Here is a 16,706-nt window from a genome sequence, read left to right as displayed (position 1 = left end):
CAAGAGCAAGATATTTGATCGTTCTTTATACGCCATGGAGCATATGCCATCACTTGTAGCCAAAGCAAATTCTTTAAATTTGCCACTTGGATAATTTTCTTCATTGGAATAAAGTTTTTAAATTAAAATGCAAATACGACAAACAAAGATTTTAAAAATCACGTACAACCAGGACACAACAGACCCCTGACTCCTCCCTATAATCTTTCTATTATTTGGGCACTTTCAAAATAAGAAATAGAGGTAAGATGCCTAACATCATGTTCTTTAAAGGCTAAATCCTGGCCCAATGAAGCCAATGACAATATTCCCACTGACTTCAACAGGGTGAGAATTTAGCCTGAAACAAGTGTTATTGACACCAATACTCTGTGAATACATGTATCTATTCATATACTCATTCAATTCCAAGGGATCTTTGTTCACTCAAATTTCCCATGGACATTCATGAGGGTTTGGGATATGCAAAGGAATGATCAGACCTATATGCACCTTCGAGATCTCACAGTAAAAGCGACTGATGCTGAAGGAGTTCTATCTATATGGAAAAAGACTTTGTTCACATCCTATTTCAGTTTTCTAACCACCAGACTTCTTTTCTTTTTAAAAAAGATAAATGGTTGCTACTAGTTAAGAGATTTTATTTCCATTATACCTTTATTGTTCCATTAATTTTTGTCAAACAGGTAAATATGGATTGATAAATGATTTAGCAGCAATATGTAATCAAATCATTGGAAAAAAGTTCCTAAGGGAAAATATATATTTATTTAAACAACAAATTATGCAATATAGAATCTGATTTTATATTTTTAAAAAAAAAAACAAGTTTTAATGTTTTGTTACCTCCTAATCCAGGTCTAAGACGATTATCATAACCATCCAGAAGTCTGTCTAGTATTCTTGTAAAGATGGTGATGTTATTCTTAGCTTCATCTTCTAGGGAGTCAGCCAGCACTGATCTAAAACAACATTTTACAAACTAAAATATTTGTTTATGTACATTCAGTATGCAACTAATGTTATCATTTAGCTTTGAATGAGTCAGATGTTGCCTTCTAATAACCTACATTATCTTAATCATACCACCTTTTCCCTATAAAAATGTACTTTCAGGAGTATTCTGAAACATGAAAAATATGTGCTGTGTAGTGTAAGTGTATATGCATATACTAATTATATATTAAACAATGGTTTGGAAACATGATACTAAGAAAAACAGTTTTAATTTTCAAGCACTTCATTTTCTAACAGCCTCTATTTTCAGCACATATTAAAATACAGTAAATATTGCTTCCTAAGAGCTCAATTAAAAATATGGCTGTTCCAGTACAGAACCCCCCAAAAATGCCATACGCTTCCACAGGTCATTACTCATGGATCGGTGTCCTTAGTTCCAGCACAAAACTATCTCCTTGGAGCTGCTGGCCTACTCCCTCACCCCCTGCACACACTCTCTCTCAAACAGATACTTTGGTTATGCCTCCACCCAATGGCCATATAACGTACATGAGCAGAAGTACTGACATAAGGGAAAACTCCACTGATCATGCTCAGGGAGTCCTCTGATGTCAGTACATAGTGGGTGGGCACAAGGAAGCCGACGGCAGCAAGCAAGCTGGGCGAGAGCTGTGAACAGCCCAAGAGCTGTAGTGGATTTAAATGGTATTTAGAAACAATTCTTGTCTTTCAAAAGACAAGAGTATTTCCCTATGTTTTACCAGATCCAATCACATCTTGTAAATATTGGGGTGAAACCATAAATTAATCTATCAAGGAGAGTGTATAGATCATCTAAATTTATCAGACTTCCTTGGTGAAGAAAGAGACCCAATTCTCTTCACTGATCATTTCTTCTTGGAAAACAGCAATAAATCCAATGAAATATGATTCTGCTGTCCAGTCAAGAATGGTGCTGAACATATCATCTGGGTGTGGAAACCCAAACCATGGCTTTGTATACCCTTAATTGTTTCTTCTATATAGAGCCTTCATATTGAAATGTTCTTGTGTAACCAAATTTTAAGCATCATTTTTGTGAAATAAATTATATCAGAACACCATCTTTATTTAATACCTGTGTGGAGCATTAGGGCAGTAAAACAACATGTTAGATGCATTACCAGTTCATGCTATTTTTCAAAAATCTGCAGGTATTTTTATCTTTCAGATTTTTTCTTTTTTCTGTGTGCTTATCTTCTGCAACTGCAGTGTTGATCAAGGAATTTTGATTGAACAATTTGTACTATGTAAAATTAACACATTTTGTCTGATCTACAGCAAAAGTAAATCAGGTGACATCTTTAAATTTATGACAAAACAACCTAAAAATTAACAAAGAAAGGATTTTCCTTTCACCCTACAATTAAACATCATGGAGGAAGTATTTAAATGTAAATTATTGCAGTCTGTGGTTTCCAAGATACTATCCTTATAATCAAGCATAATCAGTTAATTTACAAACCAAATACCTAGATGTCACATGTAAAATAAGATTAAAAGCTCTGTGTGGAAATTAAAACTATTGCTGTTTTTTCTTCACCTATACTTCGATAGTATGAATATCTGCCTTTTATATTACTCTTGTAAAAACAGAATAGTTTTTGAAGTCAAGATATGATTGAAAACCCCAGTTTAGATAGTTATATCACCTTACGACGTAATCCTACAAGTCTTATTCACATGAAAGCCCTTAATTAAACAAACTGTCTCTTTGATATCAATGGGATTATTCATGTGAGTAAGGACTACAGGATTCAGCTCACTGTGATTTAACTAATACTGCACCATGTTTGGGTGCAAAGTAAGATAGATGACCTATTTTTAAAAATTAGGTAATTCTAGTCACTGAGAGATAACCACCAGGTAATTGTATCAGACCAAAATAAATGAAGAGATTTTCAGCCATATGAGGCCCCTATAATTTTGAAAATCATATTACCCAGAAAACGTACTGCGATCACAGTTGAAACAAGTAAAATGAAGTTACAAATTACAATTAATTGCATATTTAGGGAGCGTAGGCAACACTAAACTAATTATGTTTAAAATTACTTTCTGGTATGTTGTCACTTTAGAAATGGAGATCTCTAAACAACATGAAAAATTGATTAATCAACCAGGCTATTCTTTTATTTTATGGGTCTGTGAAGTTGTATGCTATCTCCACCTAGAGGTTTAAAGCTTAAATATCATTTCTGGGATCTGTTGTGTTGACCAAAAAAAAGGACAAGCCCATACTCAAAAATGCCAACGTTATTTTAGAAATTGTAGTTTGCTATTTGACTTCACAACAATCTATTACTTTGCCTACACTGTTGTTCTATGTGATTAACTTATGGTGTAAATTGGCAGTGGCATACTGATTCCAATACATCTCTTACAACTCAGAATGTTACAAAGAAAATATTTAAGGGTGTATTTTTTGTCTTTCAAATGGTTGAATTAAAAATGTGAAGTCACCGGTGTAGCGAATTGTTTAAGGTAAGTAATTAACTTGACATTGTCCCCAGAACTCTTTTGGTCACTGCACTTGATCTAGAATCTGCCAAATATTGTATTAAAACAACTAACCAAGACTTTTTATGAAATATTATCCCCTGCTAGCTTTTATCACCCCTTACAGGAAATGACTAGGAGCAGATCAAAACACAATATGCGTTTCTGTTGAACAGCAATAAGAAACGTTGTGCTCACCTTGTTGGCACCCCCACCAATAAAAGGAGAAGACCCAACTGCATCTTGTAGAGTGTCAGTTTCCCCTTCATAGCTGCTCTTTGCAAAACCTAACCATGCAAGAAAAATACAAACCCACTCAGAGCTACAGTGAGTCTCCACCAAGCAAGGCTTTCAACTTAACCAAAGGAAAAATACATGCCACTTCAATGGAGATGAGAAAACACTTGGATTCCTGAAGCACTTTCCCTTACTAGCAACTTATAGCTCCATCTTTTGCAAGGATACTGCTTTGTACAAGTATGTAATTCATAATCAAAAGTGGCATGTAAGCAAATGCATCAGATGCTTCTTTTTTCTGTAATATGAACGCCCCGACAAGACCAAACAAATAATCAGTTCTTAATCATTCCTCGGTTCACTACAATACTCCGCAACCCACTCACCCCAAAATAATCATCATGCTCATTTGCAGAGGTTCAATGGCATGACTGTGAACCAACCGGTGCAGCTGCTGCCAAAGGCGGAACATGCTGGACAGCCGTTTAAAAAATAATAATAATGGACATAGACTCACATCAAAAAGCAAAAAGGGGCAACTACAGTGCAGGTCAAAGTTGCAGAATACAAGGAGCTTAGCTAATGCAACGCAGGGTGCCTGTCTTGTCTGAGGTTAAGGGAGGGGGCCATTGTCGGAGCCCCCCCTCCTTCTCCATCTCCCCTCGAAGACACTCCGACTTTCCGGGGGTGGGGGCATGCCCAGCAGCGCAAGAAGAGAGGCGACGGGGTCCCTACCTGGGAGCAGCAGCAGGAGGCGCACCGAGGAAGGGTGGGCGAGGGGGAGTCCCCCCGTGCGCTAGTCACCAGAGAGGAGGATGTTGAAGATGGGGAAACTTGGAGCCGAGCAGCCAGACTGCAGCGGCGCTGCGAAGAGGAGCCGCTCCGGAGTGCTATGTGCGCGAGGAGGAGCAGCGCGAGCCTGCTGGAACGGGGGGGCGGCAGGAGGAGGAGAGTGTGCGCGCGCGCACACAGCTGGCGCGCGCTCCCCCTCCCCCCAGAGGAGGGGGAGGCGGAATCGCAGGGCTTGACTCTCCGCCGGCCGGCCGGCGCGAGGGCTGGGAGTCCGCGCGCTGCCGCAGCGGCGGCTCCCGCGCGCTCGTCAGCCCACCCCGGGCAAGGGAGGCGCTTGCCCAGGGTTCCCCCGCCCCAGAGAATGCTTTGGTCCGCTGCCCTGCAGCGCCAGGCACCCCACCCAGCGCGGGGCACTTCCGAGGAGCGCCTTGGAGCAAAGCCCAACCTCCTTGCCCCTCATCTCCTTCTCAGCAGCCGCAGACCTCACCGGGGGCACAGCACGGGCTCCCCTGTGCGGCCCCCTCCCCCCAGCGAGCCTCTCGGGGCAGCAGCAGCAGCCCCCTGGGCCTCCGATTGTCCCTTGCAGCTGCTCCCCGCCGGGCATCCCTCTCGCTGGTCTGTCCGGACAGGCCACCGCAATCGTCCCTGCCACCAGTTCGCACCCCAGCCCAACGAGTTCAAAGAAGTTTGCACTGAAAAGGGGAGGAGGGAGAGAGGAGCTGAAATGTGACTTGTGCGGCCGCTGCACCAGCCGAGCAGCAGCTGAAGCAAGATAGAGTGGGGAGGAGGGTGGGGTTGTTTCCTTATTTAGCCTTTCACTTGTCAGCTCCATGTGCATTGAAGAGCACGTTATGTAGAGCTCAGCTGCAGAGCCCTATCCACCCTCTTCTATGGGGCTGTGTTTGATCTTCCTTGTTAGTAGTCTGTTTTATCTCAGGTGATGAAATGCAAACAGGGCGATTGCACGAAAGAGGTACCTTCTTCTGTTGATGCATCTAATTTGAGATGAAACTGGCAGACGACTAAAGGAAAAGAGAGACACAGCCTCTTATTGGGTGTGTTTAGAGTGCTACCCTTGTGAAAATGCAAAGCGGGAAAGAGAGGAGCTGCGTGGTTAATTTCTTTCTTCACGACTGATGAATCATAAGTTCGGATGATATGAGCATATTAAATATACACGAGACACGACCTCCCCTAGTGACAATGCATGAGTAAACGTGAACTCATAAATGTGGTAAGATACTGATAAGACACACAAAAAAATTAGCTTATTCTTGCACAGACAAAGTAGGGAAGAAAGAAATCCCTTAAATGCTAAATAATATTTGCAGTGGCCTTTTTAACCTCTTAATCACCACTTTCAAAGAAAGTGTTTAATGTGCTATAACCTAAACAAACAATTACTGAGTTTTGTCGGCTTATCTAATTCCCACCATGGTCTCATCTGTACCATTAATATTCTCTTCCCCACTTGTCCATTGGCACAGTCTAATTGAAATCCAGAGACATGAAAATTCTGTCATTTAAACGGAGCTCAGGCTTCAGACAGCTGAGGAAACAAACCTCAACTTTCTACCCAGCTTGCAGACTTACTGTTGCCCTTTTATATCATGTTGTCTTCCTTCTAGTATACGGTCTTTCTTTGATATTGACTGAACTACTGTTACTTGTTCTGTTTATTATCTTGGATTTTGTACTCTGAATAGATCATGCTTTGTTTGATAATTGAAGAACTAGATTTATTTTCAACCTAGCCTTATTTTCATTGTTAAGAAAACATGACAATAGGAGGAAGAGCTAAACAGCACCATGCCCAACATTTGTGCCTTTTCTTGGCTTATCTCACACCTCAGGCTATCTGCTTTTTCCCCGTGCCCTTCAAACTGCTAAGACAAGACTCAACTGCTTCAACTGTATTCCAACATCACTACTCTAGCTATTTGTTACCTTTTGCAGGAAGTATTTGTACCCAGGTTTCATATTTACTCCTAGCTTCCTAAGTAAAAGGTCAAATTTTTGGGAGGGAACTGGGATTGTTTAGTCTGCAGAAGAGAAGAATGAGAGGGGATTTGATAGCTGCTTTCAACTACGTGAAAGTGGGTTCCAAAGAGGATGGCTCTAGACTGTTCTCAGTGGTAGCTGATGACAGAACAAGGAGTAATGGTCTCAAGTTGCAGTGGGGGTTGGATATTAGGAAAAACTTTTTCACTAGGAGGTTGGTGAAACACTGGAATGCATTACCTAGGGAGGTGGTGGAATCTCCTTCCTTAGATATTTTTAAGGTCAGGCTTGACAAAGCCCTGGCTGGGATGATTTAGTTGGGGATTGGTTCTGCTTTGAGCAGGGGGTTGGACTAGATGACCTCCTGAGGTCCCTTCCAACCCTGATATTCTATGATTCTATGAAATTTTACATAAAATTTGCAAAGAAAAATTCAGTATATTTCTGACTACCAGAGAACTAGTTGAAAATTTCAGTTTTTTTCTACAAACTCTATTCCTAATACTTCAGACATGTTTTTAAGTTTTAAGCCTTCTACCAGTGTAGGAAAAGATCTTTGACTAGTTATTTTTCCAGACTATTTCTATGGGCCTGATACAGGGATCAAATAAAAGCAAGAATTACTAACAACCAGTACCAATTATTTAAGGCCAGCAATTGTATTACAAGTGTAAAAGAGAGACTTCTTATTATGGTCATTGTTACTCTCCTCTGTACACATTTTTAAATATTGACACTTCTTCAGTTATATAGGGGGGCTACTGCTACAATCAAGGAAACTACAAGGGAACTTCTAGCACAGAATTGTTAACTTAGTTAATAGGTTAGTTTCCTCTATCTGTTTGTAAATGCCAGTCTAGACACACCACAAAAGTTTGTTCTAGGACATACACATTTGTAGCAGTGTCACACTGATCAACTGAGTGTTTGGAACAACAGCAAGATCAAGCCATTAATTTACTGGTGACTCTTGTTATGTCTCCTCCTGTCATAAATATAAAGGGAAGGGTAAACCCCTTTAAAATCCCTCCTGGCCAGAGGAAAAATCCTCTCACCTGTAAAGGGTTAAGAAGCTAAAGGTAGCCTCGCTGGCACCTGACCAAAATGACCAATGAGGAGACAAGATACTTTCAAAAGCTGGGAGGAGGGAGAGAAACAAAGGGTCTGTGTATCTGTCACTATGCTGTTTTTGCTGGGGATAGACCAGGAATGGAGTCTTAGAACTTTTAGTAAGTAATCTAGCTAGGTATGTGTTAGATTATGATTTCTTTAAATGGCTGAGAAAAGAATTGTGCTGAATAGAATGACTATCTCTGTCTGTGTGTCTTTTTTGTAACTTAAGGTTTTGCCTAGAAGGATTCTCTGTGTTTTGAATCTAATTACCCTGTAAGGTATCTACCATCCTGATTTTACAGGGGTGATTCCTTTACTTCTATTTCTGTGAAAAGTCTTCTTGTAAGAAAACTGAATGCTTTTTCATTGTTCTCAGATCCAAGGGTTTGGATCTGTGGACACCTATGCAAATTGGTGAGGATTTTTACCAAACCTTTCCCAGGAAGTGGGGTGCAAGGGTTGGGAGGATTTTGGGGGGAAAGACATGTCCAAACTATGTTTCCCAGTAAACCCAGTTAGAGTTTGGTGGTGGCAGTGGTTATTCCAAGGACAAAGGATAAAATTAATTTGTACCTTAGGGAAGTTTTAACCTAAGCTGGTAAAAGTAAGCTTAGGAGGTTTTCATGCAGGTCCCCATATCTGTACCCTAGAGTTCAGAGTAGGGGAGGAACCTTGACACCTCTCGTGCCTTGGCACAGTTACCATCACCTTTACATTGCTCTGTCTATTTTTTCTCTCTTGTATTTGTTTGTTTCTTTTTCATCTTTATCTTGGTTTTCCTTTTTTGTGTGTGTTTCTCTTTTTTTTCCTCTTTCCTTTTATTTTTGCTGTTTTACATTGGGTGTATCTGTTTTCTTTGTTGTCCGCTGCTCCCAAGAGGTGGACCCTGTACTTTCTCCCTCTAGCCCTCAGGAATAGCATCCCCGATACCATCACTGCAAACCTGGTGGCTTTGTGACTTTGTCCTCACCCACAACTATTTCAGATTTGGAGACAATTTATACCTTCAAGTCAGCAGGACTGCTATGGGTACCCGCATGGCCCTACAGTATGCCAACATTTTTTGTGGCTGACTTAGAACAACGCTTCCTCAGCTCTCATCCCCTTACACCCCTACTCTACTTGCGCTAGAATGAATTTGCAAACTGGACACCATCAGATTAGGCCTGAATAAAGACTAGGAGTGCTTGCATCATTACAAAACCTAAACCTAATTTCCCCAATACTAATTTTCCCCCTACTGTTACTCACAACTTCTTGTCAACTGTCTGAAATGGGCCACTCATTACCACTTCAAAAGTTATTTTTCCTCCCTTGGTATCCTGCTGTTAATTGATTTGTCTTGTTAGACTGACCTCACACTTGGTAAGACAACTCACATCTTTTCATGTATTTATACCTGCTCCTGTATTTTCCACTCCATGCATCTGATGAAATGGTTTCTAGCCCTCAAAAGCTTATGCCCAAATAAATTTGTTAGTCTCTAAGGTGCCTTCCCAGATTAGTTTACTGGGAAACACTGCCTTACTCTGTCTATTAGCCTTTGTGCCAATGAGTGGCTGAAACAAAAGAATATTAATACATTTCAGTCAGGCTGATGTATTAACTTTTATCTTTACTCCATATTGACTTAAATAGAATTTAGTTAGCTGATCCTCACTGTATTCTGATCTCAACTGGTCATTTTAGAATGTCTTGACCCAGAACTGTGAGGAATGACAATCATACCCAAGAATAAGGAAATAGAGTGAATTGGAAAATTTTTAGTCAATATTTCATTAAGTGGAAATGCAGGTTTGGGTGCATTATTTATTTAAAAATTTGTTTTGAAGAGCCAAATTATTATACCTTTTATTCATGTCAAGTAGTACCCTGCTTAACAAATAATTCTATTCACCTTAATGGAACAACTTGTGGAATCATTGTGAACCAGTGTATCAGAATCTGACCCTAAATGATTTTGCAGAAACAAGTACTGACTTCTGTTGAGACCAATTATCAAGATTTCTTAAGGTGAATGTTCCAATGACTCATGTATGAGGAGGGAAACTAATCCTAAACATTTATCTTGGGAAGAAAATCATGGAAGTGTTCACAGACGAGAGTCTTTGCAATTTATTCTTATGTGGAAGGTATGGGTCTCTGAAGATAGGAGTGGAATAAAGACTTTTCACAGTTATATGCACTTTCCCTCCACACACCTTCCTCATTTAATCAAAACACTTAAAACTAGAGTCCCCTCTAAGGTTTACATGTGGGTTGCATCAAGAAGTGGGAAAATACTTGTGAAAATTCTACAATTTGCTAATAGAATTGTATTAGATTTTGTAGGATGTATCATTCACTATTAGATTCTCCTGGGATGCTGCCTAGCCTGTATTATGCCTTAGTGTTAACCCCCTCCCCTCAAATCACCCACCTCTGACTTGTAGGGATTTAGATAATTCCTCCAGCTAAGGGTGATCACCTTTAACTGCACTGCAGAGTAACTGGAATTAAATTCAACAGTTGGATGTTAATATCAAAAGTTTCATGACTCTTTCATGCAAACTACAACAATCTTATGTACTCATATGGCCCCCAGTGCTGAAGTATTTGAGCTCCTCACAAACTAATGTATTTTTCCTCACCACTCTCTAGTGGGGAGGGAAGTATTATTATCCTCATTTTACTGCTTACATGACTTGCCTGAAGTCAAGCAGGAAGGTGTGGCAGAGAAGGGACTCTTAAATCCCAAATTAGCACCCTAATCACCGGACTACTCTTCCTGAGCTCACCCTGACCTAACCTCATACTCTATATGCAGCGTTAGGATTCTCAGTCTTTTTGTCAAACAAGCAGGCCTGTACAATGTGAGCTAATGGAGAATCGCCTTTAGCTATCAGTAGAAATGAGGCTTATATAACCTTTTTAGACGACACTAGCTTCTCCTGGCAAGACAATCATAAAACAATGAACACTTCATCCAGTAGAGGGCAACGCAACATACATACTAGCCAGGATATTGCTGTGAAGATGATCACCACAAACATTTATGACTCCCATTCAGGAAAACTAAGTGCTAGTTCTGTAATGGAGGAGAGGGAATAGGTGGCCTTGTAGTTTTCTCCATCTACATATTTATTTTTTACACCTGTATAGATTACGGACAGAGGGAGGCAGTTAGGCAACTCACACAAAACATGTTTAAGTTAGAATACTAAGCAATGCTAGACTTTTGCCCTGTATAAATATTCCAGAAAGCAAAAAATGTGAATATGTTCTAGCTTTTAGAACTATTTTGAGGCTTTTTAATTATTTTAATTTTCCAAATGCAGTATTTTGGCTTCAGTTGTTTAATTTTCCTTTGGCCTAGAGAAAAGTTTTTGCTGCTTCAAAGATGTCCACTAATTTTGGATCTCAAATATTGAGTTTCCAGTCTAGGACATTTACGGCCTCATTATCAGAGGTACTGAGATATTCAGCAGTTCTAAAAATCAGGCCTACAACATTAAGCTAGACATTTACTTTATGGGGGATAGTTATCTCTTTGAAAATATGAAAACATTCAGTTATGACTATGGAGTGAGTTCTAGAGAAGAGTTTGTAGCTTTAGATCTACCTGTGCTCTGTCCCTGTTCAGGAATACAAAAAAGGCAAAATAAGCTTCTGTCGCTTTGTGCTGTCCACAAGGCGACCAGACACTAGGGAAGTCTTTGCCTTCAGGGAATGCAAAGATTACTTAGGACCATCAGTGACAGCCTCTGCAAAAGGTCCATCTCCACTCTGAGCATAGCTGGCCAGCCATTGAGGGGAATACACCCTACATCCTTCCCCACAGATGTTCCCTGCATGCCAGGTTGCTCTGGAGTCACTGTGCCTGCTTAAAAGTCCCAATGCCTTAGAGAGCTCCTGCCGGAGTACACCACTCCCTTCATTGCTACAACTTGCGTCGTGGCTAAATGTCACAACTGAGCCCTAGCTGTTTATCACACAGACATTATCTGAAGTTAAATTCTACTTTCCGAGAGTTCAATCGATTACTAGACAAAAATGGAGAAATTAAAATGAATCCCTCACTTACGTACAGTCTGCATCTTGCTGAGGCATGGGTTTCCAGTAGAGCTGGTCAGAAAGTGTTAATTTATTCCATAGGAACTTTAGACTGTCAAAAAAAGCAAACTGAAATTGTGAATATTTTTCAATTTTAGTCAATAATATTTTGGTTCCCTAACAAAATTTGAAGACAATTTTGTGAAGTTCTGACAGAAACCTTTCAACCAGCCCTAGTTTCTAGTTCTGTGCTGCTTAAACACATAATGGGAGTTCATCTAATAGAATAAGCTATATCTGTTCCAGATTCAAGCATATGCTTACAGAGGCAGAATCGTTTGGGGCGCTAAAGACTGTGCCTCTTACTGTTCTCTACCTTGGATTTTCACAGACAGTAATCCTCACTGGGACTAATATTAGCTGAAGCATGTTAGTGCAAGAAGGACATGGTCACAACAAATAATGCAAGAGATAGTGTCACCATGGAGTATTCTGGCCAAGATTTACCAAAGATCTCACTGAAAGGACAAAAATTATGTAGCTCATGTGCTGGACCCCATGTTACATTAAGCCTATATGTAATTAAGGACGTGTTCGGTGTTGAACAATTTTATGACATGTTCCATGTTTGTCAAAGCACAACGAAGCCACATACCTGCTTTTTGGCTGCCACAGTCCCCTTCTGTGTGATCACTGTATTTGCAAAAAGTGAACATTGTTACGTTCTGGGGTGCAATCTCAACTAGTAAGGGGTTGAGTCACTGCCTGCTCTGTAACCTTGGGTGCCTCACAATGCTTTGCAGTTGTAGATCCCAACCTGGGATGCTCACAACCCATCTACCAGCATGAGGAGCTGACAGCGCCGGCTCCCAGCCACTCCATTCCCAGCCCCTTCACAGAGGGGTTGCGTTTGTGAGGAATGGGTGTCACCAGAGTGCTCTATGCTCTGGCAAAGCCCAGCCACTGTAACAGCCTGTTGGTACAAACTGGAAGAATTTAAAGCAGTCCTGAAGCACCACTAGAGACTGAAAGAGCTAAGAGGTGGCTTAAAGCAAACTTTGCTTTACCTCTCTTCAGCTGTGCTGAGCAGAGCTCTGTTACAGCGGAGGATCTGCTCCATTCTTTCCTTTTTCCTCTCACAGGGATAGGTGCTTATCTTCTAATGTCTGTGTATGCTAGATAGCCCTGGTTCAGCTGCTCTGAACTCAGCAGGCTGTTCACCGCCCCACTCTGCTTTCACCAGCCTTGGTTCAGAGAAATAATATGGTTCATTTGTTTCTCTAACGACACAAAACCATATTACATCATATTAAGTTACTTGGAGGTAAATACACACTTCCTTTTAAACATAGCACTGAGTTGGTTTATAAAATGAAATACATTTATTAACAAAATATACATAGGATTAAGTGAGTTCAAGTTCTTCAAAGAATTAAGATATAAAGAGTTACAAATAAAACAAAACAAAATATGCTTCTAAAATTTAATCTACCAAGATACAGGCTTTGTTCAAGATAGTTTTTCTCACCAGTCATTCTTTTTTCCAGCCCTGGCTGAATTTCCCTCAGTCAGCGCCTTCCACAAAACTACAAGGTGCTGGCTTCCCTCATTGTTTTAGGTGAAAGATCTTTGCCTACAGAGGTTTCTCATCTACATCCAGTTCCAGACACCTCACCGCTCCCTTGGTTGATGGACCCATCTATCTCAGCTTGCAAGGGCTCTGTTCCCTTGTGTCTGTCCAGTGATGGATGCCAAAGATGCCTTCTTTCCTTGCTTATATCATACAAAGTTCAATGAACTTGTTCCAAGAGGCAGGATGACCTCATGCTGTTCTTCCCATTTTGTGGGCTTTCCATCCCCCTTTATGGATTTCTATGTAAATAAGGCTTCCATTGTTTCTGATTCCACCAGGCTTAATTTACATAGGAGACAGGTAGAGAGCTGTGACATTCACTCCTGTCTGAGCAGACTGTACAGCCATTGTTTAAGACATAATATGAGTATGCATAATTCCTCCAGTAGTGTTAATTCATACAATTCACAATGATATTAATCACCAGTGTGCAATTAGCTTTCAGAACAGACCTCACTCTATGCTTTTATACTACAGTAATATTGTATACAATCAGTTGATTGTCACTTGAGGTTCAGCCCCATCCTTATAGACCAGTAAATGAATTCTTCTGAAAAGTAAAACCCAGACCAAGCCTCTTTTTCCTGCTTGGTGTAAGATACCATGCTGTCTTCTCCCCCACTTGTTAGTGTGAGGCTTGCTTTCCCCCTTGTTAGCTTGATGGGTCTGTTTACTACTTAAATGTAAGTTCCTTTGTTTAGGATAGGCTTGTTTAACTCTTTTGCCTCAGTGGGGCTGTCTGGTTTTGAACAAGTAACATCACATGGGGGAATTCATAACTTTACAATAATGTTGCTACATACATTTCACCATGATATTATTGACCAGCAAATTATTGGTTTTCAAATGATACCTCACAAGGCTTATTTTATACAAAGATTACTACAATAGCATGTAGAGTATGAATATGGGGTGCTTCGGGTCACACACGTACACACATCTTGGATAAATAATCTTCATTCCATTATTTCATACACTACTGCACAGTTAAAAGCGTAACTGTTTCTCTCATCACAGAAGTCTGATGTGTAAAAGCTGATACCAAACACATTTTCATAAATATTCAGAGCTAGATTCTGACCCCTGTTCCACACACGCCACTATCAGCACCTGCTGTGCCAGTGGACAAAAAGAACCAGAAAGCTGCCGTAATGGAGCAGATGAGGATTCCCCCAGGATGAGTGTTTTCCCAGCTAGTGAGGAGCTGACAGCGCTGGTTCTCAGCCACTCCACTCCCAGCCCCTTGCCAGAGGGGTCGTGTTTGTGAGGGATGGGTGTCACCAGAGTGTGCTATGCTCTGGCAAAGCCCAGCCATTGTAACAGCCTGTTGGTACAAACTGGAAGAATTTAAAGCAGTCCTGAAGCACCACCAGAGACTGAAAGAGCTAAGAGGTGGCTTAAAGCGAACTTTGCTTACCTCTCTTCAGCTGTGCTGAGCAGAGCTCTGTGACAGCTGAGGATTTGCTCTGTTCTTTCCTTTTTACCCTCACATGGATAGATGTGCACCTTCTGATGTCACAGATGACTGGTAGGAGAGAGAGAATGAAAGATATGAAAGTAGGATTAAAACTATTCCAAAATGCCATAGGGATTTGAAGAGTAAGACACTCCTCTCTTTATGGAAATCTTCCAAAGAATGTCTCAAGCTCATGTAATCATGATCACCATATAAGTACTGGAAGCTTCACACTTAAGAACGTATATCTATCCTCAGGTATTCCTTTGCAATACATACATATAGATCATGTGTCTTTGCATAAGCAATCTGTTATATGTCAATTATCCCACCTAATGTAAGAACAAGTTTAATAGACCGACATCTGGGAATCTACTGGGGAGTAAAAATTGACAATTATACATTGGGCTAAAAATGCCTGCCATGTGCCAATATGTACTGCCTTTTGGAGTTATAGTTGCTCCCAGGCGAAGGTGGTGCAGATACAATGTAAAGTTATTTGTTGTTGGCAAGGTTTCTGAGGATCTCTCTTAAAAAGATGCAGCCAAAATAATCCTCAAATTAAGATGATAATCTGAGATCAACATAGCTGATCATATAAAAGAATAAACCCTTATGGTTTGCTCATTTTCTTTAATAATCACATTTTCATAAATTGAAGACTAAGGATTAAATGTCATGTATTTTTCACTTCTGGCAGCATTATGAAACCATAAGCAGCTAAACTGTGTATGCTAGACTTCTCAGGAATATTACACTGATGCAAAGTCTCCTGATAAAAATTAAACTGTAAAAAACCCCTAGCAGAGGGACTGGGGGATACAACAGTAATAGAACTGTGATGAAACATCAGTGCTCTAAGAAATGGTAGTACTTGTGGCACCTTAGAGACTAACATAAATATGTCATATACATTTAAACATTCTAAGTCTTGGAGCTTCTCCAGCTACTTCTAGACTATTTGGATCCGAAGGTCATTCAATAGCGCACTGAAAAAGTAATTTCTCCATGATCTTCAGAAAGATCTTCTATTTGTTCTATGGGCTTGATTTCATAAGGTATTAGTGATCTCCATACAGATAAATAGAGGTGAAATATATTTTGTAGGTTTCCTAGATTCGGATTATATGGGATAAAAAGGAGTTTTCAGTTCTTGAGCCTCAAGTAATTCCCTGGCCCCAAAATTACAAAAAAATGATAGTTTAGAGAAACAAGAAATAGCAGGCCAAATCTTAACAATCATAGAATTGTAGGACTGGAAGGGACCTTGAGATGTCTTCTAGTCAAGTCCCCTGCACTCATGACCGGACTAAGTATTATCTACCATCCCTGACAGGTGTTTGACTGACCTGCTCTTAAAAAATCTCCAATGATGGAGATTCCACAAGCTCCCTAGGCACTTTATTCCACTGCTTAACTATCCTAACAGTTAGGAAGTTTTTCCTAATGTCCAACCTAAATCATCCTGGCTGCAATTTAAGCCCATTGCTTCTTGTCCTATCCTTAGAGGTCAAAGAGAACAATTTTTCTCTCTCCTCCTTGTAAGAACCTTCCATGTACTTGAAAACTGTTATGTCCCCTCTCAGTTTTCTTCTCTCCAGACAAAAGAAACCCAATGGTCTCTCAATGCCAATTGAGGGGCGTTTCTTTGCTATGCCTTAGGGGATCTCTCAGTTAGAGAAGAGCAAAATAATCACAACTCTTAATTATAACTATTATTAAAGAAGGGGGTGAACCCAACAAAACAGAAAAACTGAAGTTACAATGTGTCTCTGTGGAGAGTTTTGATAGAGATTACACATTCGAGAGTGGGTCTACCTTTGCAGGAGACCAGCATATCTTATTTCCAAAATTAATGGCAAGTCCTGTTTTAGTGTATCATAACTAAAACAATTTATACATGGATAAATAATTTAATTTAAGGGTTGACAAAACTTATTCAGT

The 16,706-nt window shown here is 40.2% G+C and overlaps 1 protein-coding gene across 3 annotated transcripts in view; it reads right to left on the bottom strand.

Moving 5' to 3' along the window:
- LOC311520254 (gamma-aminobutyric acid receptor subunit alpha-2) overlaps nucleotides 1-16,706 on the bottom strand; it is a 356,749-nt gene that overhangs the window by 79,847 nt on the left and 260,196 nt on the right. The window contains exons 1-3 of one of the 3 annotated variants that reach the window (XM_084627591.1): nucleotides 4,471-4,622; nucleotides 3,697-3,785; nucleotides 847-962 (exon numbers count right to left, since the gene is read on the bottom strand). In XM_084627591.1, the coding sequence (XP_084483717.1) occupies nucleotides 847-962; nucleotides 3,697-3,767 (187 nt within the window). In that variant the 5' untranslated portion in view covers nucleotides 3,768-3,785; nucleotides 4,471-4,622. Of the gene's footprint in view, nucleotides 1-846; nucleotides 963-3,696; nucleotides 3,786-4,470; nucleotides 4,623-16,706 lie in introns of those variants that run through there. The other 2 variants (XM_084627589.1, XM_084627592.1) reach the window with 2 other exon arrangements.

This window comes from Lepidochelys olivacea, assembly GCF_965140295.1.
Source record: "Lepidochelys olivacea isolate rLepOli2 genome assembly, chromosome: 4".
Classification (NCBI taxonomy): domain Eukaryota; kingdom Metazoa; phylum Chordata; order Testudines; family Cheloniidae; genus Lepidochelys; species Lepidochelys olivacea.
This window is presented reverse-complemented; position numbering and strand designations above follow the sequence as displayed.